At 42.3% G+C, this 26,693-nt stretch overlaps 1 protein-coding gene across 1 annotated transcript; it reads left to right on the top strand.

Moving 5' to 3' along the window:
- Positions 1 to 1,207: 1,207 nt before the first annotated feature.
- plcd4b (phospholipase C, delta 4b) lies at positions 1,208 to 26,689 on the top strand. Its single transcript, XM_035773189.2, has 16 exons — positions 1,208 to 1,561; positions 5,083 to 5,136; positions 5,320 to 5,478; positions 10,811 to 11,039; positions 11,495 to 11,624; positions 11,952 to 12,183; positions 14,290 to 14,491; positions 21,661 to 21,805; positions 22,873 to 23,025; positions 23,896 to 24,057; positions 24,333 to 24,483; positions 24,639 to 24,755; positions 24,845 to 25,020; positions 25,148 to 25,280; positions 25,498 to 25,647; positions 25,953 to 26,689. The coding sequence occupies exons 2-16, from the start codon at positions 5,115 to 5,117 to the stop codon at positions 26,051 to 26,053; spliced, it is 2,262 nt and encodes a 753-aa protein (XP_035629082.1). The 5' UTR covers positions 1,208 to 1,561; positions 5,083 to 5,114; the 3' UTR covers positions 26,054 to 26,689.
- The last annotated feature ends 4 nt before the right edge of the window (positions 26,690 to 26,693 follow it).

Below are 26,693 nucleotides of genomic sequence, written 5' to 3'. Positions count from 1 at the left end.
CATCAGAGAGGGTTTTAGATGTTGGAGAGGATGGGATATAATGTAACTATCAATATATTGGACAATAAACTCAGCAAAACATGGCTGCATGTACAATAGATGTAAATGAACTCAGATGGGATTAGTGCAGTATGTATGAAAACGATTGGGTTTGTGAGAACTCGAGTACTGTATGCAGGTCTCTACATGTATTTTGATCTTGCACAGGCAACCTAACCCCTCCTTGACTAAGGTAAGCACAAAGGCCTGTCTGGGTTTTTTCCCTTTAAATGGCGGCTGAACTTCCTGATTTGGCCTCATTTTCTATTTGGGTTATTAAGAAATGCTAGCATCCACGATAAATTGAAACGTGAGTTGGTTTCGGGGTGTGGTTTGATTTTATGTGTGTGTGTGTTCAAAGGTGGGAAGGAGTTGGACAAATTATTTTGCCAATTAGCTTCAGCCGGCTAGTGCGCCACCGTGGTTTGACTTTGGATAGCCAATTGCTGGTGCTAGTTAGGCACCATCAATAAATTACACAATGTAAATGAGACTATTTTCATGTTGCACACTTTTTAGTTTTCTCATGAAATGCTTTTTATGTCATTGACATTTGGAACAATTAGAATTTTAACATATTGTCCCATGTGTAATTTACCGATGGTCACAAACTAGCCATCCAAGATCAACTGAAATTTATGACCGGCATTGCGATCGGTTCACATGCAGCTGCACTCAGAATTGATGATTACTTGCTGTGAGCATGTAGGTAGGATTGAAACAAACCCAACTTTAATTTACGCGGTGATGCCGTCACGACCACGAGTATCACAAAACTGTTTTGCATGAGACTGACTTTATGACCAAAATTATCCTTTTTACACCTTGGAGTCAATTTTGAAAATAGAACACATGTTTCTGACTCATCAATGCCACAGGCTGTTTTCTAAATGAGAAGTTGGTTTTTAGGGGCATTTGCTCTTTAAACCAGGAAAAGGAGTGAATCGGATCTGCAGTCAGCTGATATATAAGGGAGAGTGTGTGGAGACAGAGAGAACAAGACATTTAAAGTGAGAGGCAGCATACCGGAAAACGGTAAAGGAGAGCAGCCTTGGAAAAAATGAACAGCCCTCATCAGAGGCAAGGGGGGAGGAAAAAAAGAGGGAGTGGCAGGAAAGGGAGGAGAGGGGGTAGGTGGAGGGGGGGAACAGTGTACCAGCATGCGGCAGTGTTGTCTGGGGATCAGTTTTCCCAGACAACGCAGGCAGAGTGGAGCCTGGTAGACAGAGAGGCTGACACTGAGCCAGCTTTCCTCTGGACACTCCCCATCTCCCTGTGCTGGGCTAGTGGTCTCAGGACACTCCCTGAGTGTCTTAAGTTCTGGAGCTTTCTACTGGGCTTGCTACCTCCAACAGACCCCCATCTCTGGGGGCCAGCTATCTTTTGGGCACTCCCTAATTCTGACCTAGAGCCCTTTCCTGGACTGGCTCTCACCAAACATCAATCTATTCTGGAGCTCGTCACAGCAGTGGCAGCCCAAGCTGAGTCGGGGCAAAGACCCAAGTGAGCAGTCTACAATTTGGTAAGTCTCTTTTTTTTCTCCTTTGACCCTTCACATTACTTTACAGAAACTGAACTTTTTCCCTCATCTATACAATACAGTATATGTTCAGTAGAGTTTGTGGTTTAGTGTTGATTTAGTTGGTTTGATGATAATATACCCCCTGGTCCCTGTTTTAATACTGTCTCATATTACAGCATCTGGTTCTACTTTGTTGTCCTTCAGCCAGCCTCCCTCCCTGGCACAAGCATGTTTTACAGACATGAAAAAAAAGACTGGTTTGTTTATCGGATTCTTCGCATAGCTCCTACTGAAGTGTAGAACCAACCTGTGAGGGTCAAGCACAGAGCTTTCATGAAAGGGGAAGTTGAACATTCCTGTGGATATCACAAATGGTTATAATAAGGGGTGCTTGTAGTGGAGTCATATGGGCATATAATGAGGCTGCCACTTCACTGGGTGTATAGTATTTCTATATTCATTTGAGTATTTGTTTGTGTGAGTATGAGACCAATTTACCAGTGAGTCATGATTCTGTGCGTGTGTGTGTTGACCACACTCTTGCACATATTAGTCAAGTCCCCTGAAAGAGTTCTCTGTCCCGAAACACTCCTGCCACCGCCCCTCAAATAACATAGAAGGTTATTCTTTGGCTAGAACCATATGACTTTTTTTGTATTTGTAGTTACAGAAGGGGTCCAGGAAATAAGAGTTCTGTTTCTGCCTCTTCTTCAACATCTTTTCACAAACATCGCACAACAATCAACAACATAACTGGGGTGGTTAAAAAGTATAAAAAATATAGTTTCTTTGCTTTTGCTATACTTGTATTGCTAGGTAAAGAGTTGATATTTACTAACAGTGGATCTGGAAGGGAAAGTAACTGTGGTATTTTGAACAGTGGAACATGGACCTCGCTGTGAACAGTTGAGAACAACCCCTGAGGATACTATAAATATTTGCCATTGTTCTACAAAGATAAAAGGAAAAAGAGCCATTGAAAAGCCCCCCAAAAAGGGAGAGTAGCCATTTGAACTATCCCTTTATGGAACATTTGTTTGTTGTTCAGTGTATACAATACAATAATCCTTGTGAGTTTCCTCTCTGATAAGGTTTAAGAACCTCTTTCCCAAGGGACTAGACAGCTGAGCCAAAAGTTGCCATCATTAATAGGCTTGGGCGGTATCCAGATTGTCATACCTCCATACCGACCTTGTGCCATACCGGGATATTCGGTAATACCAGTACCGAACACAAGGGGAGCTATTTTAACACCCCACGGACCCTTTGTAATCCAAAGGTTAGCAATGCTAAGAAGTACATGTAAAATCCCATAGAGAATGCTAACTAAATGCTAAGGAGCGCATTGCGCTAATGCATTTGCAGGACAGACATCCCAGCTAAAAGTTATACAAGAACCCAAAAATGCAACTCAAAGTTTACAGCACACACAAAACAAATATTAGGCAACAAGGCTCTTGATCCAGCACAGGATTATCTGCTGTTACCAAGCAAAGCTTGATTTTGGAAGAAGCTAACCACTTAGCTAGATAGCTAACTAGATACTAAATTAGCAAACCAAATTCAAATTACAGAGCATTTAACACATTTTAGACAGTTAACTCAAGCGATATAAGATATCTAGCTTGCAAACATTTACACTACCTGTCAAAAGTTTCAGAACACCTACTCATTCAAGGGTTTTTCTTTATTTTTACTATTTTCTACATTGTAGAATAATAGTGAAGACATCAAAACTATGAAATAACACATATGGAATCATGTAGTAACCAAAAAGCTAATAAAAATATTTTATATTTCAGATTCTTCAAAGTAGCCACCCTTTGCCTTGATGACAGCTTTGCACATTCTTGGCATTCTCTCAACCAGCTTCACTTGTTGACTGTTTTTCCTTCACTCTGCGGTCCAACTCATCCCAAACCATCTCAATTGGGTTGAGGTTGGGTGATTGTGGAGGCCAGGTCATCTGATACAGCACTCCATCACCCTCCTTCTTCGTAAAATAGCCCTTACACTGTCTGGATGTGTGTCCGGTCATTGTCCTGTTGAAAAACTAATTATGGTCCACTAAGCCCAAACCAGATGTGATGGTGTATCACTGCAGAATGCTGTGGTAGCCATGCTGGTTAAGTGGGCTTTGAATTCTAAATAAATCACAGACAGTGTCACCAGCTAAGCACCCCCACACCATAACACCTCCTCCTCTATGCTGTATGGTGGGAAATACACATGCGGAGATCATCCGTTCACCACACCGCAAAATTTGGACTCCAGACCAAAGGACATATTTTCACCGGTCTAATGTCCATTGCTCGTGTTTCTTGGCCCAAGCAAGTCTCTTCTTCTTATTGGTGTCCTTTAGTAGTGGTTTCTTTGCAGCAATTTGACCTTGAAGGCCTTATTCACGCAGTATCCTCTGAACAGTTGATGTTGAGATGTGTCTGTTACTTCAACTCTGAATTTATTTGGGCTGCAATTTCTGAGGCTGGTACCTCTAATGAACGTATCCTCTGCAGCAGAGGTATCTCTGGGTCTTCCCTTCCTGTGTCTTCATGAGAGCCAGTTTCGTTATAATGATTGATGGTTTTTGCGACTGCAAGTTCTTGAAATGTTCCATATTAAAGTAATGAGGAACTGTCATTTCTCTTTGCTTATTTGACCTGTTCTTGCCATAAGATGGACTTGGTCTTTTACCAAATAGGGCTATCTTCTGTATATCCCCCTACGTTGTCACAACACAACTGATTGGCTCAAACGCATTAAGAAGAAAAGAAATTCCCCAAATGAACTTTTAACAAGGCATACCTGTTAATTGAAATCCACTCCTGGTGACTACCTCATGAAGCTGGTTGAGAGAATGCCAAGACTGCAAAGCTGTCATCAAGGCAAAGGGTGGCTATTTGAAGAATCTCAAATATATTTTTAACACATTTTTGGTTACTACATGATTCCATGTGTGTTATTTCATAGGTTTGAAGTCTTCACTATTATTCTACAATGTAGAAAATTGTAAAATAAACAAAAACCCTTCTAAAACTATTGACCGGTAGGTAAGTTGTGAATTCCATGCTGTAACTGGACCTGGCATGTACTGCACAAACACCACGTGTCTGGGAACTACCGGTAAACTTCATTATGAAAAATTGTGACAGCTGAAATGATGAACAAGTTGACTGCAGGTATTTAGCAACACATTTTTTTTTTTACTTCAAATAAATCGTTTGGACGGTATTGGAAAAACCAGTGCAGCACACAGACTGTCAATCATCTACCCCCCACTAGCCAATCAATAGCGGATGGATAGAGAAAGCAAAAGCTTTATTGGATTTCTAAGCTCTGCAGGCAACCCAGCCATAATGTTGACGACACAGTTAGAACAATTATTAAGCCATGGTGGGCCACACTGATTAGCAAGTAGGGAGGTAATTGGTTTACCACCGCTAATAATTTGTAGAGTTTATGTATATGTTTCACTATCGCAGGTATCGCAGCAATTATGTTTGTCCTCTTTTTTTTGGCAGGATATCACCAAGTGCATGTGTCAAGGCTGTTGATGGATTCTCCCCAAAGCTTGTGTAAGTTGATGGGTACTAAAACTGTTGCATGAGGAAACAGGCAATAATAACATTTTATTTTCTTTGATCAAATCTCAAAAATGAACTTTGGGAGTACATATGTCAGCCTCCATTAAACAGAATAGAGAAGCTACACTGGTGTCTCAATTGACCAAAAATGGACTGTATTTGTATCCTACACAGTTGCCAAGGGTGACAAGGACCTCCAGGTGATGAAGGCGGGGGCCATGTTGAAGAAGGTCAAGTCCAAATCATGGAAGAAGCAGCGGCATTTCCGGCTACAGGAAGATGGCCAGACCATCTGGTATAAGTCCAGGTGGGCAGGAACAAGCCACTCCACCTGTGAGTAACGAGGGTGTGGGTGGCGGGAGGGAGCACGGATGAGACGTTATAAGAATTGACCACAGATTGTACATACTGTAGATAACTGAATTAAGGCCACATTATTTCTCTTCTTTTAAAGGATGATGGGTAGAACCATTCCTTGAGATATCACTTTAGCATTCAAAAAGCCGAAGTATGTCTTCACATCGGCCCCGATTCCGACCCGAGTTAAGCGCGTGTAAATGGAACGTTGTATTCCCTTTTTATGCACTTCTCTCTCTATGCGTTTTCTGACCTTGAATTAAGCATGAGAATACCATGCTATTCACCCACTTCGTTCGGGCGGAGATCTAAGAAATGAAAGGTGCGGAAGTGTCAACAAATGTATTATTTTATAAAAATGTAACCTTAATTTAACTAGGCAAGTCAGTTAAGAACTAATTCTTATTTACAATGACGGCCTACCCTGGCCAAAGACGGACGACGCTAGGCTAATTGTGTGCCGCCCAATCACGGCCGGTTGTGATGCAGCCTGGATTCGAACTAGGATGTCTGTAGTGATGCCTCTAGCACTGAGATGCAGTGCCTTAGACCGCTGTGCCACTCCAGAGTCCATATTCTGACATTGACTTAACTCCCTCATAATTACGCCACATTTACGCGTGAGGAAACCATGAATAAGGTTGAGCAAACCTGCCAAATGGGAAAAGCATCTTTCTGTTTTCAGATAGCAATAGCAGCATTATCCATGCACTGTAATTTATAAATGGATAAAAGCTATTGATAAGAGCTAGGTAAATGAGTAATCCATTTGGAGAAGGGGATTGTAAATACACAGCCATCAATTTAGATCATTTGTCCTTGGAGACGAATGTGAAACCACAGTGAAAAAGCCTATAAATAGCTCTGCTGTTAGTCAGAATTTTCATTGTGTGCCCTCATAATTTGTGTGGATGAAATTTGGACACCCAAGCTATAGGTTTCTGTGGGGCTTAATCTGTCCTGTTGATGTATGGACTTTAAAATCATGTTTTAAATATAGCTTATGCCCGGGCTTTTGTTTTATTCTACAATTTGTATCATGTTAAATATTAGCCACTAACGGGAGCCACCATCGGTAATACCCACATACATTTCTGTCACTTTATTGTTAGTTTTCAATTTGTAGCTTATGTCGTGTTTTTACTATCATTAACTGAAGACTGATAGTTTTTATCAAAGATTCTCTGTAATTAGTTACTATGTGATCAACTGATTAATCACGTAACTAATTAACTAGGAAGTCGGGGCACCAAGGAACAATATTCAGATTACAAAGTTATAATTTCCTAATATAACTTTTCAGATATTTTATCTGATCAATTGGTCTTCGAATTAATGAATTTTTACTTTACCTCACGTTAGTCTCATTCCAAACGTCTGCACGAACCCAGTCTTCACTATGAGTCTTCCATACATGAATTGTCTTAAATCATTTATTTATTACTAACTAAGTAATTCACAGAAATGCATAAACAAACAAGGTAAATGTGGTGATAGGAGGATGTTCCCTAGTGGGCTAAACCGGCATGGCGGCTTGTTAGACAAAAGGGAAGTGGGGGTCGACTAAGAAGTAAATACAGAGTTAATAATTATAACAATTGAAATGCTAATCCTTTACACATGAACGCTCACTCATTCGGGAACAATTGCAACCAATGTATATATTTACGCTCAGTGTGTCGTCTTGATCGCTGGTGAAAAGTTTGTGTCTTTTGTAGAATTGTCCGTCTCTCGTCCTCTCTCTCTCTCGGTTTATATATTTATTTTTTTATTTTTTTATTTCACCTTTATTTAACCAGGTAGGCTAGTTGAGAACAAGTTCTCATTTGCAACTGCAACCTGGCCAAGATAAAGCTTAGCAATTCGACACATACAACAACACATAGTTACACATGGAATAAACATAACATACAGTCAATAATACAGTAGAACAAAAGAAAACAAAAAGTCTATATACAGTGAGTGCAAATGAGGTAAGTTAAGGAAATAAATAGGCCATGGTGGCGAAGTAATTACAATATAGCAATTAAAAACTGGAATGGTAGATCGGCAGAAGATGAATGTGCAGTTATAGATAATGGGGTGCAAAGGAACAAAATGAATAAATAAATACCAGTATGGGGATGAGGTAGGTAGATAGATGGGCTGTTTACAGATAGGCTAAGTACAGGTGCAGTGATCTGTAAACTGCTCTGACAGCTGGTGCTTAAAGCTAGTGAGGGAGATGTGAGTCTCCAGCTTCAGAGATATTTGCAATTCATTCCAGTGATGGGCAGCAGAGAACTGGAAGGAAAGACGACCAAAGGAGGAATTGACTTTGGGGATGACCAGTGAGATATACCTGCTGGAGCGCATGCTACGAGTGGGTGCTGCTATGGTGACCAGTGAGCTGAGATAAGGCGGGGCTTTAACTAGCAGAGACTTGAAGATAACCTGTAGCCAGTGGGTTTGGCGACGAGTATGAAGCGAGGGCCAACCAGCGAGAGCGTACAGGTCGCAATGGTGGGTAGTGTATGGGGCTTTGGTGACAAAACTGATGGCACTGTGATAGACTGCATCCAGTTTGTTGAGTAGAGTGTTGGAGGCTATTTTATAGATGACATCACCGAAGTCGAGGATCGGTAAGGGTGGTCAGTTTTACGGGGGTATGTTTGGGCAGCATGAGTGAAGGATGCTTTGTTGCGATATAGGAAGCCTATTCTAGATTTAATTTTGGATTGGAGATGCTTAATGTGAGTCTGGAAGGAGAGTTTACAGTCTAACCAGACACCCAGGTATTTGTAGTTGTCCACGTATTCTAAGTCAGAGCCGTCTAGAGTAGTGATGCTGGACGGGCGAGCAGGTGCGGGCAGCGATCGATTGAAAAGCATGCATTTAGTTTTACTTGCGTTTAAGAGCAGTTGGAGGCCACGGAAGGAGAGTTGTATGGCATTGAAGCTCGTCTGCAGGTTAGTTACCACAGTGTCCAAGGAGGGGCCAGAATATACAGAATGATGTCGTCTGCGTAGAGGTGGATCAGAGAATCACCAGCAGCAAGAGCAACATCATTGATGTATACAGAAATGAGAGTCGGCCCGAGAATTTAACCCTGTGGCACACCCATAGAGACTGTCAGAGGTCCAGACAACAGGCCCTCCGATTTGACACACTGAACGCTATCAGAGAAGTAGTTGGTAAACCAGACGAGGCAATCATTTGAGAAACCAAGGCTGTCGAGTCTGCCAATAAGAATGTTGTGATTGACAGAGTCGAAAGCCTTGGCCAGGTCGATGAATACGGCTGCACAGTAATGTCTCTTATCGATGGCGGTTATGATGTCGTTTAAAACCTTGAGTGTGGCTGAGGTGCACCCATGACCAGCTCTGAAACCAGATTGCATAGCGGAGAAGGTATGGTGGGATTCGAAATGGTCAGTAATCTGTTTGTTAACTTGGCTTTCGAACACCTTAGAAAGACAAGGTAGGATAGATATAGGTCTGCGGCAGATTTCCAATCTTTGGGAATCTCAGACGATACGAAAGAGAGGTTGAACAGGCTAGTAATAGGGGTTGCAACAATTTCGGCAGATAATTTTAGAAAGAGAGGGTCCAGATTGTCTAGTCCGGTTGATTTGTAGGGATCCAGATTTTGCAGCTCTTTCAGAACATCGGCCATCTGGATTTGGGTAAAGGAGAAATGGTGGGGTTGTGGTTAGAGGGGATTGTTCAGAGTGACATTTGTTATAGAATGGATGTTTCGGCGCTTGTCGTTCTTTGTGTTCAATGATACTGAATTCCTAGCTCTGTCGGTATCGATAGTCTAAGAGTTTAACCACGTGGTATGGTTAAAAGATTCAGCAATGGTCTACAACCTTTGAACTCCCGTGATTGAGAGAAACATGGTCTGGTGATAATTTCTCAAATTTGGGTTTTATTCGGAATGGCAGAAAAGGGCTGTCCCAGGATGTCTGACCCTAACTGGGCTCAGGGGCGGTCCTCTGATTTAGTTCAAATCCAATTCCCTTTTTGAGTTTTCCTTCATTAAAACAGTCCAAAATCACATTGTAAAATTGTGTAAACAGTATCATACTCACTCATTCATCTTATACAAAAATTAGATGTAAACCTTATATCTGGGGCTATTATATAAACAGTGTTATGGTAATGTGGCCACACCATCTCCCATGAGCTTCCCAAGTTGTGACAAATGGACCAGTTCGTAGCTGGATTCTTCACCGATCTTTTACACTCCGGAACATGAAATTTGTTCGTACCTCAAGTTCTGTGAGGTGGAAGGATTTCCTTTGTCTCCATGAAAAACTACTCTATAACTGTGTGTCCATGAGGTCTTCTCAGGAATTTACGACCTCTGACCACAGCAGTCTAGTTGAAGGAGGCAGGGAGAGGGGGATGGGCTTGCTATACCCAAAGAGGCCAACGTCATGACACTTACATTTAGCAACATTCCGTTTCCGTTCTCTTTTTTGTCACATCCATGTAAGTTGTTCCTCTAGCGTTAGTGGATCATATTAGGTTAATGTTGTGAAATAATTTGGGACTTGAAGCCTATTTGAATCATTATGGAATTCAGACCACATGTAGCAGATTAAACCTGGAGCCTGGCGCACGGTTCACGACGACTGGACCGTTGTCATACAGTTCCATGATTAGTAAGAATTAGGGTAGATTTACAGGACTATTGTTCAACCTCTATTGTACACTTTTTCCTTTCCCACCTTCCAAGATTTCATGGATTGAACTTGAATATAACAACTTTCAGGATGAATCAAACCACTTTTTTTTATTCGTCAATATACAGTATTTAGTATGTAAAGGCTCTCCAAACCAGTTTTTCTATGATTCATACATGCTTTCTTAACTCTAAAATCTTCTTAAATAATTTACAAGATTAGTGTATTTTTAAATCTACCAGTTGGTGCTGAAACGGAGACAAAGATGCATATTTAGATGGCTTCTTTCATTCTTCTCTATTTTTATGAACCAGTTATCGCGATGCATTCTAGTCTGTCGCCAAAATTCAAATTAAAGGTACATCGTATTTAAAGGGATGGCTTAAGATAAATGTACTGAAAACCCTTTTGAATAAAAACTCCACGAGAAAATCTGTTGGCCAGCAAATTGGAGGATTTTCAGCGGTTGATTAAAAGAAATTCAGTTCACATAAGGGAACCATGACTGCAAAGTCCGTTACGGACCTTCATAAGGTAAGTCTGAATACCTACTGAGAAGCACGTAGGAAATTACGTCTTTCTTACACACGCCTTTCCTAAGTATGAATCTGACCGATAATGCCTAATGTTCCTTTCTAGTCTCTGTGGCTGATGTTGAGGTGGTGCGTGAAGGTCACCAGTCGGAGGTCTTGCTGAGCGTCGCTGAAGAGTTCCCCGCTGACCTCTGTTTCACCCTGGTGTTCCGTGGTCGCCGCGGCAACCTGGACCTGGTGGCGGAGTCACCTTCTGAGGCGCAGGCCTGGATCCGGGGTGTAAGCAAGCTGATACAGAATGCTGAGAGCATGGATGACAAGGAGAGGGTTGACCAGTATCCTTATCCCATTCAGATAACAGGCAGATTATTAGATGGTTTGTGACACTTGACTTGGTGGGGCCTTATCATAATACATTTATAACAATTGATCTAAACAATCAAAACCATAGAGGTCCTATTAAGTTACTGGAGGGGCTAAAGTTCCAGAATGGGGTGAAAATGGCAGCCATATTGTCAGAAAGAAACCCAAACTAGTCTATTTGGAATTAATGGCAGTAGAGAAAGAAATCCAGATTTGACTTATGCAGGAAAATTGCTCCCTGATTCTTTGACTGACTGAAATGGCTGACCTTTATCCCATCATAAGAAGGTTCATTTCCATTCTAGTATTCTAATGCTTCATTCTGTGGTCAAAAAACACTTAAGTTGTGTGAGTAAAGTCTTTTTTTTTTGCTCCTTTCTAAATCATGTCTTACCAAGTGTTGCCCTTAGCCAGCATCTTCCCTCAGATGGATCTGGGACTGGTTTCAGAAGGCGGACAAAAACAAGGACGGACGGATGAACTTCAAGGAGGTGCGCACACTGCTGAAGATGATGAACGTGGACATGAATGAGGAGTATGCTCTTCACCTCTTCACGGTGAGGTACCCATCAAGTTCGTGAGGTCTAAAAAATATACTATTTTCTATATTTATTCTATGCTTCCCACTGCTCATATGACATCCTCAGTCAATGAATCAACCTTGCATTGTGAGCAACGGTTCAATTGGGATGTTGTTGGTCGTGGAATTAGTTCTCAACGTTGGTAATATTTAACAGAAACCTATCACAGTCAAATATCAGTAACTAATCTGCCTTCCATCATCAGGTGATGGAATTCTGTTTTAGCATGATTTATTGAGAGTACAATACCACTGGAAGAGTGCAGAGGTAACAATCTATGCTGCTTATTTTCTTTACCCCCAGTTGGCAGATAAGTCTAAGTCAGGTTGTCTGGAGAACGAGGAGTTTGTCCAGTTCTATAAGATACTGACGGAAAGGAAGGACATGTGGCGGGTGTTCCAGGACTACTCCCGAGACGGACAGACATTAACCCTTGCTGAGCTGAAGGACTTTCTGAGGCAGGAGCAACAGGAGGGGGAGAGGAGTTGGGAGCATGCCCAGGAGCTGATTGACCGCTATGAGCCGTCAGAGACCGGTAAGGACCACTGTGCAACTGTAACAAACCACAGTCAACCGTAATGAATTATTTCATTAATAGCCTCGGTGAGACAATGTCAATCACAATGAACGGCAACCACAATATTAATAACCTAGTTTACTTCAGTAAACCACAAGAGCCCACAATTAACCATTCAACAAGTAAGGAAACTAGCTGTATGTTGCATGTCACTACTTCACAGGAGAGGCATTTTGAACGTAAACTTTTTTTTAAATATCAAAATTTGTTTTTTTGTAGAAATGCCTTCTGGAACATGTTAACTTTCATGTGTCTTAATAACAAACGTGTATGCTATGTGTAAATACGAATACAATTATTAAATTACGAGCCTAGTTGGTTTTGCCACAGAGAAAGACAGGGACCTTCCCGCTAACCATGATTGGCTGAGATAATGGATGGCCTGGACATGCCGAGAGATGAGTTCAGATTGGTCTGCCATGTAGCACGCTTTTGTCTACAACATGAGCTGGTCAGTTCAGTATGTGTGGTTAATCCTTTCTAACACAGCTTTTTTTTAAAGATATCACACAGTAGAATTGCAAAAGTGTTGCTCTCCACTTTCTGGAGGACCGAGTTTTGAAATCAGTGGAATGCCGGGTGGAATTGGAGTGTGATAGCTAAGTAGATGGAGAAAATTCTGGCATTTGATTGTAAATATGAGGAGGGAGTCGAAAAGAGAACACACAAAAGCCTGTTGTATATAAAACGCCTGTCTCCGGATTACATATTAACACTAAGGGCAACCATGGCATCTCTGACAGAGAGAGAGAAGCGTCCATCCATGTCTACAGGTAAAATAATCTAGCAAGCTACATTTTAAGATATTACACGATTCTAATTTTGTCAAAGTCGTTTTCATTTCAAGTTAAAGCGTACTGTTAGCTAGCTAGCTAAAGTTAGCTGGGTGGCTCGCAAGCTAATTTTAAGTGTATGATTTGTGTAGTAATATTATTCGTATCTCAGAGCCATTTGCATAGCTAATTTTAGCCTAATGTTAGCTAGCTAGCTAAGATTGAACCTGCTTGGTTAGCTACCTGCAGATTCATGCAGGGTAGTAACGTTATGAGTTGAGATTATGGTTCATTGTTTAGCTAGATAGCCAGCTAGCTACATGTCTAAACAAAAGACTCCACTATGCAAGTAACCATTTCACTACACCTTCTGTATCCTGTGCATGTGACAAATAAACTTTGATTTTATGTCATATAATATATGTTTACCAGAAACGGTAATGTGAAGAACATGACCTGCACCAAAGTCAAATTAAGATATAATGTTAGGCCAACAAGACAGTGTCCAAGTTCAAAAATGATCCAGTAGAATGCCCTGCTTTTATTTCATCGCACTCACAACCATTAGCTATTTTCTGTAATTGGCTCGCCATTAACTTGTAAATAATGATCTTGCTGTTTTTGAGTTTATACCTTATAAACTTTATACGACAACGACAAGTTTGTCGGAAGACAATAGAATGTTCATGATGTCACTGCGACAACTGTCGATAGGCGTAGTATAAACCAGCCTTTAGTCTTGAAACCTTTTGGTTGTTTAGTAAATGTTCCTACATCTGAATCCTTAAAGAGATGGGTGGGGCAAAGGCTTAAGAGGGTGTGAACGATGCTGAAAGAACGTAGAAGAGAGCTCTCCAGTAGGTTTACCAAAACATTCAAGGGCCATTTTCTCAAAAGTGACATTATAAGTTCAACTTTTAAAGTAGAATTACTTTCCCATTGCCCCTCAACTGTAGTGTATGATATACCATTTTCCAGCTCTGAGTCTCTACTTTTATCCAACTAAAACAACTCTACATAAGAAAAAAAAAATCTACATAAGACCCGACTCAAGCCTGTCGGTCACAATTTGTTCCGGCATGTGTCTGGCACCATCTCCTATCTTAACTTAAATAACATATTCATGACAGCCCCCCCCTCATATCTTTACCAGACACAGGCAAGAACCAAGTATTGTTTATGACACCAAAGACAAGTTGTACAAAGTAAAATTTCCTTTACAGTAGTTACTGAGCATTTTTTGATTGGGTTTGACTTATGATAAGACGGAACTTCCCATGTCTCCTCACAGCCAAGAAACAGGGGGCCATGTCTATAGATGGCTTCCAGATGTACCTGGTCTCTCCAGAGGGCGCCATCTTGGATCCCCAGCGGCTGACCCTGAACCAGGACATGAGCCGGCCCCTCAGCCACTACTTCATCTGTTCCTCCCACAACACCTACTTGATGGAGGACCAGCTCCGAGGACAGAGCAGCCAGGAGGCCTACATCCAGTGAGGAACAAAATTATCCTCACCATTACAACCCGTAGCTTCATACCTAACATCCAATTATAACCCTTTGTAGCTCAGGGATGGGCAAATCCCGTCCTCCGGCCTGATTGGTGACACACATTTGCATGGGTGCCTGACTTTGAAAGTGGGAGTGCAATTCATTTGAGAGGTCTGAAACCCTACCAACCTTGTGACTCACAAACATCCCGCCCCCTTCCCTGAAAATACCACCCATAGTGATAGATTGACAACCCAAACTGTTAAGAACATGGCCAGAATAATGCATGACCATGAGGGGGGGGGGACATTGTTAAATTGCTCATGAAGTTAATCTTATTTTTATCTCATGTAGCCTAACCTGAGAATCGTACCTTTTTAAGATGAGAGAAAATTTTTAAAAGTTTTTTAAAAATGTACTTTTTTTTCATTTTTTTTTTTCAACTGTAGTCTGTAGTTACAGGCCTGGGCTACTATAAATTATTTTTTATTATCTTAATGTTTTTTAATGGTGGGCTTTTAAACAACAACTACAATGAGTAGGCTACGTTATTTGACAACGAATCGTGAAGAACCCGAATAATCATGAAAAGTATGAGGAATAAAAGGAGTGTAGTCTCAGCAAGCACATTAATTGACCTTTCAGCTTTTCCTCCAAAATTGACTTTTTTTGCTGCCTTTGCTTGACGCACTGTCACCATTACATTTTTTGAATTAACTTGTCTCAGCAGCATACATATTGAATGCAAAGAGTGTAGGAATGGCTTTTTGGTCCATATTACACTTACCAAGCAGAGCTGTTTTATCGAGATACAAATCAAATCCAAATCAAATTGTATTTGTCACATGCGCCGAATACAACAGGTAGACCTTACAGTGAAATGCTTACTTACTTAACCAACAATGCAGTTTTAAGAAAATACCCCCCCAAAAAGTAAGAGGATAAGAATAACAAATAAAGAGCAGCAGTAAATAACAATAGTGAGGCTATACACAGGGGGTACCAGTACAGAGTCAATGTCAATGTGCGGGGGCACCGGTGTCGAGATAATTGAGGTAATATGTACATGTAGGTAGAGTTATTGAAGTGACTATGCATAGATAATAACAGAGAGTAGCAGCAGTGTTCCAAAGGGGGCAATGCAAATAGTCTGGGTAGCCATTTGATTAGCTGTTCAGGAGTCTTATGGCTTGGGGGTAGAAGCTATTTAGGAACCTCTTGGAACTAGACTTGGTGCTCTGGTACTGCTTGCTGTGCGGGAGCAGAGAGAACAGTCTATGACTAGGGTGGCTGGAGTCTTTGACAATTTTTAGGGCCTTCCTCTGACACCGCCTGGTATAGAGGTCATGGATGCCAGGACGCTTGGCCCTGGTGATGTACTGGGCCGTACGCACTACCCACTGTAGTGCCTTGCGACCGGAGGCATGCGTGCTCTCGATAGTCCAGCTGTAAAACCTTTTGAGGATCTGAGGACCCATGCCAAATCTTTTCAGTCTCCTGAGGGGGAAAAGGTTTTGTTGTGCCCTCTTCACGACTGTCTTGGTGTGCTTGGACCATTCTAGTTTGTTGGTGATGTGGACACCAAGGAACTTGAAGCTCTCAACCTGCTCCACTACAGCCCCATCAATGAGAATGGGGGCGTGCTCGGCCCTCCTTTTCCTGTAGTCCACAATCATCTCCTTAGTCTTGGTTACGTTGAGAGATAGGTTGTTATTCTGGCACCACCTGGCCAGGTCTCTGACCACCTCCCTATAGGCTGACTCGTCGTTGTCGGTGATCAGGCCTACCACTGTTGTGTCGTCTGCAAACTTAATGATGGTGTTGGAGTCGTGCCTGGCTATGCAGTCGTGGGTTATTATTATTATTATTATTATGAACAGGGAGTACAGGAGGGGACAGAATACGCACCCCTGAGGGGCTCCAGTGTTGAGGATCAGCGTGGCAGATGTGTTGCTACCTACCCTCACCACCTGGGGGAGGCCGTTCAGGAAGTCCAGGATCCAGTTGCAGAGGGAGGTGTTTAGTCCCAGGATCCTTAGCTTAGTGATGAGCTTTGAGGGTACTATGGTGTTGAACACTGAGCTGTAGTCAATGAATATCACATAAGAGTTCCTTTTGTCCTGGTGGGAAAGGTGCGGTGTGGAGTGCAATAGAGATTGCATCATCTGTGGATCTGTTTAGGTGGTATGCAAATTGAAGTGTGTCTAGGGTTTCTGGGATAATGGTGTTGATGTGAGGCGTTTCAGCCTTTCAAAGCACTTCATGGCTACGGACGTGAGTGCTATGGGTCTGTAGTCATTTAGGCAGGTTGCCTTCGTGTTCTTGGGCACAGGGACTATGGCGGTCTGCTTGAAACATGTTGGTATTACAGACTCAATCAGGGACATGTTGAAAATGTCAGTGAAGACACCTGCCAGTTGGTCAGCTAATGCCCGGAGCACACGTCCTGGTAATCCATCTGGTCCCGCAGCCTTGTGAATGTTGACCTGTTTAAAGGTCTTACTCACGTCAGCTACGGAGAGCATGATCACACAGTTGTCCGACAGCTGATGCTCTCAAGCATGCCTCAGTGTTACTTGCCTCGAAGCGAGCATAGAAGTGATTTAGCTCGTCTGGTAGACTCGTGTCACTTGGCAGCTCGCGGCTGAGCTTCCCTTTGTAGTCTGTAATAGTTTGCAAGCCCTGCCACATAAAACGAGTGTCGGAGCCCGTGTAGTACGATTCAGTCTTAGCCCTGTATTGACGCTTTGCCTGTTTGATGGTTCGTCAGAGTACATAGCAGGATTTCTTATAAGCTTCCAGATTAGAGTCCCTCACCTTGAAAGTGGCAGCTCTACCCTTTAGCTCAGTGCGAATGTTTCCTGTAATCCCTGGCTTCTGGTTGGGGTATGTACGTACAGTCACTGTGGGGATGACGTCCTCAATGCACTTATTGATAAAGCCAGTGACTGATGTGGTGTGCTCCTCAATGCCATCGGAAGAATCCCAGAACATGTTCCAGTCTGTGATAGCAAAACAGTCCTGTAGTTTAGCATCTGCTTCATCTGATCACTTTTTTATAGACCGAGTCACTGGTGCTTCCTGCTTTTTGCTTGTAAGCAGGAATCAGGAGGATAGAATTGTGGTCGGATTTACCAAATGGAGGGTGAGGGAGAGCTTTGTATGTGTCTCTGTGTGTGGAGTACAGGTGATATAGAATTTTTTCCCTCTGGTTGCACATTTAACATGTTGATGTAAATTTGGTAGAACTGATTTAAGTTTCCCTGCATAAAGTCTCCGGCCACTAGGAGCGCCGCCTCTGGGTGAGGGGTTTCTTGTTTGCTTATTTCCTTATACAGCTGACTGAGTACGGTCTTAGTGCCAGCATCTGTCTGTGATGGTAAATAAAACAGCCATGAAAAGTATAGCTGAAAACTCTTTTGGCAAGTGGTGTGGTCTGCAATTTATCACAAGATACTCTACCGCAGGCGAGCAAAATCTAGAGACTTCCTTAGATTTCGTGCACCAGCTGTTGTTTACAAATATGCACAGACCTCCCCCCTCATATTACTGGAGTGTGCTGTTCTGTCTTGCCGGTGCAGCGTATATCCCGCTAGCTGAATTTCCATGTCATCGTTCAGCCACGATTCCGTGAAACATAAGGTTTTACACTTTTTGATGTCCCATTGGTAGGATAATCGTGATCATACCTCTTCCAATTTATTGTCCAATGATTGCACGTTGGCGGGTATTATTGACGGTAACGGCAGCATTCCCACTCGCCTTCTGACGACCATTACGAGGCATCCCGCTCTGTGTCCTCTGTACCTGCGTCGCTTCCTCTTGCAAATAACTGGGATGTTGGCCTTGTCGGGTGTTCGGAGAATGTCCTGTGCGTCCTGCTTATTGAAGAAAAAATCTTTGTCTAATCCGAGGTGAGTGATCGCTGTCCTGATATCCAGAAGCTCTTTTTTTTTGTTGTAAGATACGGTTGCAGAAACATTATGTACAAAATAATACCACAATTGGTTGGGCGCCTGTAAATCTGCTGCCATTTCTTCTGGCGCCATTTTGAGCGGGATTTCAACTCTGCTCACATGTTCTGATACAGACACAGCTTGGCTACACTGTAACCACAAAGCGCCATTTTGTACTTGCATATGGGTCTCAGCCAGGAATGTTACTTTTGTAGCTTAATGAAAACATTTTAATAATGTGATTTAACCGATTGATTTAAGGAAATACATTGCCTTCAGATAGTATTCACTTTCACACACCGTGTTGTTGTGTTACAAAGTGGGATTAGCATTGATTTAATTATAATTTTTTGGCAACAATTACACTAAATACTTCAATGTCAAAGTGGAAGAAAAATTTGAAGAAAAAATTTGAAGATTTTTTAAATAGTAAATGAAACACTAATATACTGTATCTTGATTAGATAAGTATTCAACCCTCTGCCTTTGGCAGGGAATACAGCTGTGAGTCTTTCTGGGTCAGTCAGTTTTGCACACTTGGAAAGTACAATATTTGCCCATTATTCTTTTAAAAAATTTTTTTAAGCTCTGTCAAGTTGATTGTTGATAATTGCAAGACAACCAATTTCAAGTCTTGCCATACATTTTCAAGCTGATTTAAGTCGAAACTATAACTAGGCCACTCAGGAACATTCAATGTCATCTTGGTAAGCAACTCCAATGTACATTTGAACTTGTGTTTTATTTTATTGTCCTTCTGAAATGTGAATTTGTCTACCAGTGTCTGTTGGAAAGCAGACTGAACCACATTTTCCTCTAGGGTTTTGCCTGTGCTTGGCTCTATTCCGTTTCTTTTTATACAAAAAAACTCCACAGTCCTTGCCGATGACAAGCATACCCATAACATGATGCAGCCACCACCATGCTTGAAAGTATGAAGAGTGGTACTCATTGAAGTGTTGTGTTGGATTTTCCCAAAACATAACCCAGAATCAGCTAGGTAAAAAAAATCTGTTGGGGCTTCCAGAGTGGCGCAGTGGTCTAAGGCATTCTGGGTTCGAGTCCAGGCTCTGTCGCAACCGGCCGCGACCGGGAGACTCGTGGTGGCGGACAATTGGTCCAGCATCGTCCGGGCTATGGGAGGGTTTTCCCGGCAGGGATGTCCTTGTCCCATCGAGCACTAGCGAGTCCTGTGGCGGGCTGGGCGCATTGTACGCTGACATGGTCGCCAGGTGCACTGTGTTTCCTTCAACACATTGGTGCGGCTGGCTTCCGGGTTAAGTGGGTATTGTGTCAAAAAGCAGTGCGGCATGGTTGGGTTGTGTTTTGGAGGGCACACTCCTCTCCCGAGTCCGTATGGGAGTTGCAGCGATGAGACAAGACTATAACTGCCAATTGGATACCACGAAATAGGGTAGAAAAGTATTTTTTTAAATCTAAAAATAATAATAAATAAATCTGCCGACGTGCCCTTGAGCTCCTTTAAATTGCTCTGGATTAGAGCGTCTGCTAAATGACTAAAATGTCAAATCAGTTATCTCCTATCACAGCCATTAAAACTCTGAAATCCCTGAGCGGTTTCCTTCCTCTTCAGCAACTGAGTTAGGAAGGACACCTGTATCTTTGTAGTGACTGGGTGTATTGATGCACCATCCAAAGTGTAATTAATAACTTCACCATGCTCAAACGGATATTCAATGTCTGCTTTTTCCCCCCAAAAATGTACCAATAGGTTTCCTTTGTGAGGCATTGGAAAACCTCCTTGGTCTTTGTGGTTGAATCTGTGTTTAAAAATGCACTGCTCGATTGAGGCACCTTACAGATAATTGTATGTGTGGTGTACAGAGATGAAGTACTCATTCATAAATCATGTTAAACACTATTGCTCACAAAGCATGCAACTTATTATGTGACTTGTTAAGCACATTTTTACTCAACTTATTTAGGCTTTCCACAACAAAATTGTTGAATACTTATTGACTCAATACATTTAAGCTTTTCATTTTTTATTAATTTCAAAAAATTTCTAAAAACACAATTCCACTTTGATATTATAGGGTAATTGTGTGTAGATGACACAAAATCTCATGATAATCCATTTTAAATTCAGGCTCGCTGTAACGTAATACAATGTGGAAAAAGTCAAGGGGTGGGAATACTTTCTGAAGGCAATATAGATGCAGAATGGTGTTAAATGCCTGTAAACAGCTTGGGGAGGAAAACTATTTCACAGATTTTAATCATTCAATATCTGGCCTACTGATTATTTCTCACGGTCTACTTGCGAGTCTATAAGATACTCATTGACCAGACATGCAGTGTTCTGCCAAGGTGGAACCTTTGGTAGTAGGCTGATGGAAGGCTACTCACAAGTCAGAGTCGGCGGTACAGCGAAGCCTAAACAGACATGCTCATCATGGTTCATACAGGAAAAGTGAAATGATACAATTAATTTTCTCATGGTGCACGCAGCTCAAATGATATGTAAAAACAGCTTTGAACCAACCTCATCGGCCATGAAACGACGATACAAATGGGGGGTGGGGGGCGTGCTATTAATATATTAAATGGTCATATGTATTTTAGTAGACTAACTCAAAAGATTGATAATCATTGAATATGACAAATTACCCAATGGATCGTGATCATTTTCTGGTAAAAAAGTGAGGGTGCAAAAATACGTTTGCACTCTTATTTTGAAGGTGTGGGTGCAGTTGCTACATTTGTGCCATTGCTCAGGTGCCTATGCACATTTGCCTCAGCCCTAGCTGACACACATCTAATAACCAACTAATCATGGTCAGACATTCTCGGGGCGGCAGGTTGCCTCGTGGTTAGAGCGTTGGGCCAGTTGCCAAAAGGTTGCTGGATCGAATCCCCGAGCTGACAAGGTAAAAATCAGTCTTTCTGACCCTTCCTGAACAAGGCAGTTCCCCGGTAAGCCGTCATTGTAAATAATAATTTGTTTTTAACTGGCTTGCCTAGTTAAATAAAGGTTAAATAAAAAATGGTTTCCAGTTTAGAATACAATTAGTTTAATCAGTGTTAGGTAGGTCTGGGGGAAATGTGTGATGCCATCAGGCCCTCTAAGACTGGAGTTGCCCATCTCTGGCTTGTATGGAAGTGAGACACAGAACGTCTCATTTCTTACAAACCAAACCATCTTTCAAACAGTTTTCAGTCCATGTCTGAGTGTCTGCGTACTTGCTGTGCAGGGCTCTAAAGCGGGGCTGTCGTTGTGTTGAGGTGGATTGTTGGGACGGGCCGAATGGAGAGCCGGTTGTTTATCACGGCCACACCTTCACCTCCAAGATCCTCTTCAGAGATGTCATCACCACACTGGGAGAGTACGCCTTCAAGGTGGGCACCTCAATACCTGAGTTAATTATACCGTTTGCTGTGGAAATTCACCTCTAAGGACTCAAATTGAAAGTAAATTAATCCATCTTTATTATCAAGGTTCACAAGCTCAGTCCATGCTTGATGAAAACTCTCACAAGGGCATTCCCTACACAAACAAGTCATATAAGCATGATTTACATGATTCATTATTAATGTTAGTTCCTGCATGTGACTGACCGATACCTCATGAGACTTCTCTCAAAGCTGAGACCTTGAAACGAAGATACTTCTCTTGGATCCCAGAGCAATGTTATGGGCGTACTGCGGATGTGAGGATTCCTCCCATGTACAATCAATCAGTCACTCACATGAGTGGCTATTAGAAAAGCAGCATTGATCTGACACACAAACAGAACATTTACATCACATATTCATGACCACTCAGCTATTTTTGTATTACATTTTTGTTTGTAATTATTTACCCCCTTTTTCTCCCAAATTTTGGGATTACGACCTTGTCTTATTGCTGAAAATCCCGAACGGGCTCGGGAAAGGCGAAGGTCAAGTCATGCATCCTCCGAAACATGACCCGCCAAGCCGCGGTTCTTAACACCCGCTCGCTTAACCCGGAAGCCAGCTGCACCAACGTGTCGGAGGAAACACTGTTCAAATGATGACCGAAGTCAGCCTGCAGGCGGCCGGCCCACCACAAGGAGTCGCTAGAGCGAAGCCAAATAAAGCCCCCCCCCCAGCCAAACCCTCCCCTAACCCGATTGACGCTGGGCCAATTGTGTGCCGCCCTATGGGACCACCAGGCTGTAGTGACACCGCAACACTGTGATGCAGTGCCTTAGACCGCTGCGCCACTCACAAGGCCATGACCACTCAGTTCTATTCAATCCAGTCTCTAAGTGGTTCTTGTCCTGACCATTTGTCTTCTGTGTTGGTTTTTGCTTCAACCAAGTATTCAGCATCATAAACCAATCTGTCTTCAGCCTTAACATATCATTAAAAACATTACTGTAATAGATCCACACATTCCTTTAGGAATTCCTGTTTAGTCCCTCATCTGTCCCCTCTCCCAGGCATCTGAGTTTCCTGTCATCCTGTCCCTGGAGAACCACTGCAGTGTGGAGCAGCAAAGGGTCATGGCCCAGCTCTTGGACACCATCCTGGGGGACATGCTGCTCAGGGAACCCCTGGATGGACTGGTTCACCAAGAGCTGCCCTCTCCCCACGTAAGACCCCCTTCAATGTGTTTTCTATTCTATTTATCTACTCTACCGTAACCATTCACCAACAAGGCAAGTCAATTGAGAACCCATTCTCTACGGATTTGAATTCCTGTCTGACTATGTTCAGGTTTTTATTCAGCCAGTGTAGCTAAGAGCAGTACCAGTCAGTGGCTTTACTACATTGTTATATTATACAATTATCTCTGGGCCCCCAATGTAAAGCAGAACAGTAACTGAAAGTCAACAGACCAGATGAACTGTAAAGACATTCACACTTACAGGTAGCCAAAAATAACTAACTGAAAGCCAAAACCACAATTAGCCCACATATCTGAATCTCTGCTACAATATCATTGGACAGTATTTGCATATTTCCCAGCAATCTTTGCATACCAATAAAAAATGACATTGTTACTGTCCAGTGAGGTTTTATGTGAAGCAAATAGATGTATTGCCATCAATACATAGAGATATTTAGGTGACTTATGTAGTGCCCAAACATTTAAGTTACATATTATCATAATTAGGATTTGTTGTTGACTTGTAGGCGTGTCTTATAAACAGCATGATGCATTTTGATATGGTTCATAGTGGACATTGTGATTGACTATTGACAAGTCTGGTGTACAAATTATACAGCCCGGGATGCAGATAACTAGGGTTCCCATGCATAACTGAATAGTTAGGGCTTGTGAGCCCCCAATGGCCGTGGGTTCCAGTGCACGCGCACCGCCAGCCTCGCATTCCGCCACTGAGTACAGTCTGTATTCTCCAGTGATTTGTTTTATTCTTTTTCCATTCAGAGCACTTTAGATAATCAATACCGAAGTTTATGATTGGCAGAGTGTGTGTGTTTGTGCATGCACATATTAGGATCTGAAGGGAAAGATCCTGCTGAAAGCAAAGAAGATTGGCGGCCTAGAAGAAAGTGAAACGCTGACCGATGAGGCCACTGACGAGGTCAGCGATGAAGCTGAACCTGAGAGCCCGTCTGAAGAAAACCTGTCTGCAGAGGCCATTTGTCTCCATGATAAGGTATGGGGATCTATGGATGGATGGAGGTGAACATTGTCAACTTCTTGCCATCATCTGCGCCAACTATTACACTTATACATTCACACATTATTACTGTTAATACATCCTGCCATTATGTGAAAAATCTAGATAATGTTTTTGTCTATCACACAGTAAGCAAGCAATGAACACTGTACCTTGATCTGTCAGCTAATCATGTTTTGCCTTGGTTCCAAAGCCACAAAGCAAGTGAGTTTAGGTCACTTACGCAGGCATGTCATTTCCTGTCTCCTCAGAAATCCAAGTTCTCTAGGGAACTCTCGGATCTGGTGGTGTACTGCAAGAGTGTCCATTTTCACAGCTTTGAGTACTCTCGCTTACACTCCAAGTGCTACGAAATGTCCTCTTTCTCCGAGTCCAAGGCCAGGAAACTTGCAAAGGACACAGGTACGCCCTGAACTATTTTAGCAATACCTACATGGCAAACAATGTATTCATATATTGCCAAGGATCATCGGTGAGGAATTCACTCCCATTCACTGTTGTAGGTCCCCTGGGTTAGGGGATAGGAAAAAACGTCGCTGTATGGCTGTCTTTCTCAGGGACGGAGTTTGTGCACCACAACAGCAGACAGCTTAGCAGAGTCTATCCCAGCGGCATGAGGACCGATTCCTCTAACTACAACCCACAGGAGCTGTGGAACGTGGGCTGTCAGATAGGTGAAACATATTGCATACCGTAATTAACATCCATACATATAGAAATAAATACATGTGATTGATTGATTGGTTGATTAATCTACTCCTAGTGGCGCTGAACGTCCAGACGGCTGGGCTGGAGATGGATCTGAACGATGGGCTCTTCCGTCAGAATGGCTGCTGTGGCTACGTCCTCAAACCTGACTTCATGAGGAACGATGACTCTTTTGACCCAGAAAGACCCCAGGACTGGGATGGCTACACATCACTCCAACTGTCTATCCAGGTCCAGAAACAACTGCTCTGTACCATACAACTATGTTGTGTGCCTTTGTGCAGTTTGTGTGTACTGAAGGTTTACTTTTTGCAAGTTTATACTTTTCCCGAGTCTTGATTGTGTGTGTGTCCATCAGGTAATTAGTGGGCAGCAGCTACCAAAGGTGAACCAGAAAGAGGGCTCTATCGTTGACCCTCTGGTTAGAGTGGAGATCTACGGAGTATCACAAGACCAAGCCAAGCAAGAGACTAGTTACATTGACAACAATGGTGAGGGACCCTTACATGGCCTGACAAAGAGATTCATTGGGGTCTTTGTACAGACTCGGTCAACTCGGGCACCAAATGCATGCATTATTATTATTCTTTTTACATGTAAATAGTACGCACCTTGCCATGTTTAAGTACATTAGATAGAACGTGACATAGAACCCCAGTCCTTCTCTTGGCTGCCTAAATCCTGGTCTCTGCTGCCCCCTGTCTACAGGTTTTAACCCTCTATGGAACGAGACCCTCAATTTTATCATCCACGTCCCAGAGTTGGCCCTGGTGCGTTTTGTGGTGGAGGACTATGACAAGGCTTCCAGGAATGACTTCATGGGCCAGTTCACCGTGCCCTTCACCTGTATTCAGCCAGGTAAAATAGACATGTTCATATTACAACTGAGATAGCGTAGTCTGGACAGCTGGGTAAATCTCTAAGTGCAGTTTTCTTCAAATTATTTCACAAAATAATATTATCCTATTGACTTACCTGGTTAAAGGTTAAATCAATTAAGGTTAAATAAATGAAACCTGTCTGAATTGTACATCTCAGCTGAGTTTTTATTTATGCCTGTTATGTACAAATGTACATATCATACTGTCTGAGTGACGGTTTCTAAGTGGCTCTTTCCTGACAAAAATCTGAATTTCTACTGGATGCTCTCCCACTTTTCCCAGGATATCGGCACATCCACCTCCTGTCCAAAGACGGAACAGCTATGCCCCTGTCTACTCTGTTTGTCAACGTCAAGATCTCTGAGGTAACAACAGAAGTCTGATGGCCCAATGATTGGCTGAATAACATGCTGCAAACTCCAACTACATGGGAGGGCTACAATACCTCATGATTGCTGTCACTTTCAAATGAACTGTTATTAGTATTGAAAATACTTCGGTATGAACTGCTTTAAAGTATTTCTGCATAAATACCCATTTCTGTTCAAGCAAACGCTAGTGGGACCTCACACTGATGAAAAAACACCTGGGAACTCACAGCATTTAAGTGATATTTTGCCATTTCCCCAATATAAAATCTTTTAAAATAATCAATGTTTTTTAACTTGTCATGTCATAGGAATGCATTAAGCAATGTTCAATAGCACTTGGCTGATCGAACTGATACAATAACTGACATACTGCAGGGCTCACAAGTCCTTTTAGGGTTACAAACTATGCAATGACCTTTGTTTTTATATCATTGTTTCATAACCATTCAACACTTGCATTGTGTGCTGGTCGAGTAACTTAACTGCATAGACAATTAGTCCTCCATCCAAGCCTTTCCATAGACATTTTGTACAGTTCCTCAAAGTGTGGCACGAAACTATATCGCTATCTCATGCGTCGTGTTGTAAAAGATTATACTGTAATGTATGCATGCGCATAGAGCTCTATAAATAAAGAGAAATGAAAGACCTG

Source organism: Oncorhynchus keta, chromosome 7 (assembly GCF_023373465.1).
Source record: "Oncorhynchus keta strain PuntledgeMale-10-30-2019 chromosome 7, Oket_V2, whole genome shotgun sequence".
Lineage (NCBI taxonomy): Eukaryota > Metazoa > Chordata > Actinopteri > Salmoniformes > Salmonidae > Oncorhynchus > Oncorhynchus keta.
The sequence above is the reverse complement of the archived record's forward strand: the minus strand, read 5'-3'. Positions and strand labels throughout refer to the sequence as shown.

Bases quoted from the DNA above. Each gene is read 5' to 3' on its own strand.
- plcd4b (XM_035773189.2), top strand. From the start codon at position 5,115: ATGGATTCTCCCCAAAGCTTGT. The intron at 21,806-22,872 runs GTGGGCACCTCA...CCCCTCTCCCAG, and splicing joins TGGGAGAGTACGCCTTCAAG to GCATCTGAGTTTCCTGTCAT. The intron at 23,026-23,895 runs GTAAGACCCCCT...TGCACATATTAG, and splicing joins AAGAGCTGCCCTCTCCCCAC to GATCTGAAGGGAAAGATCCT.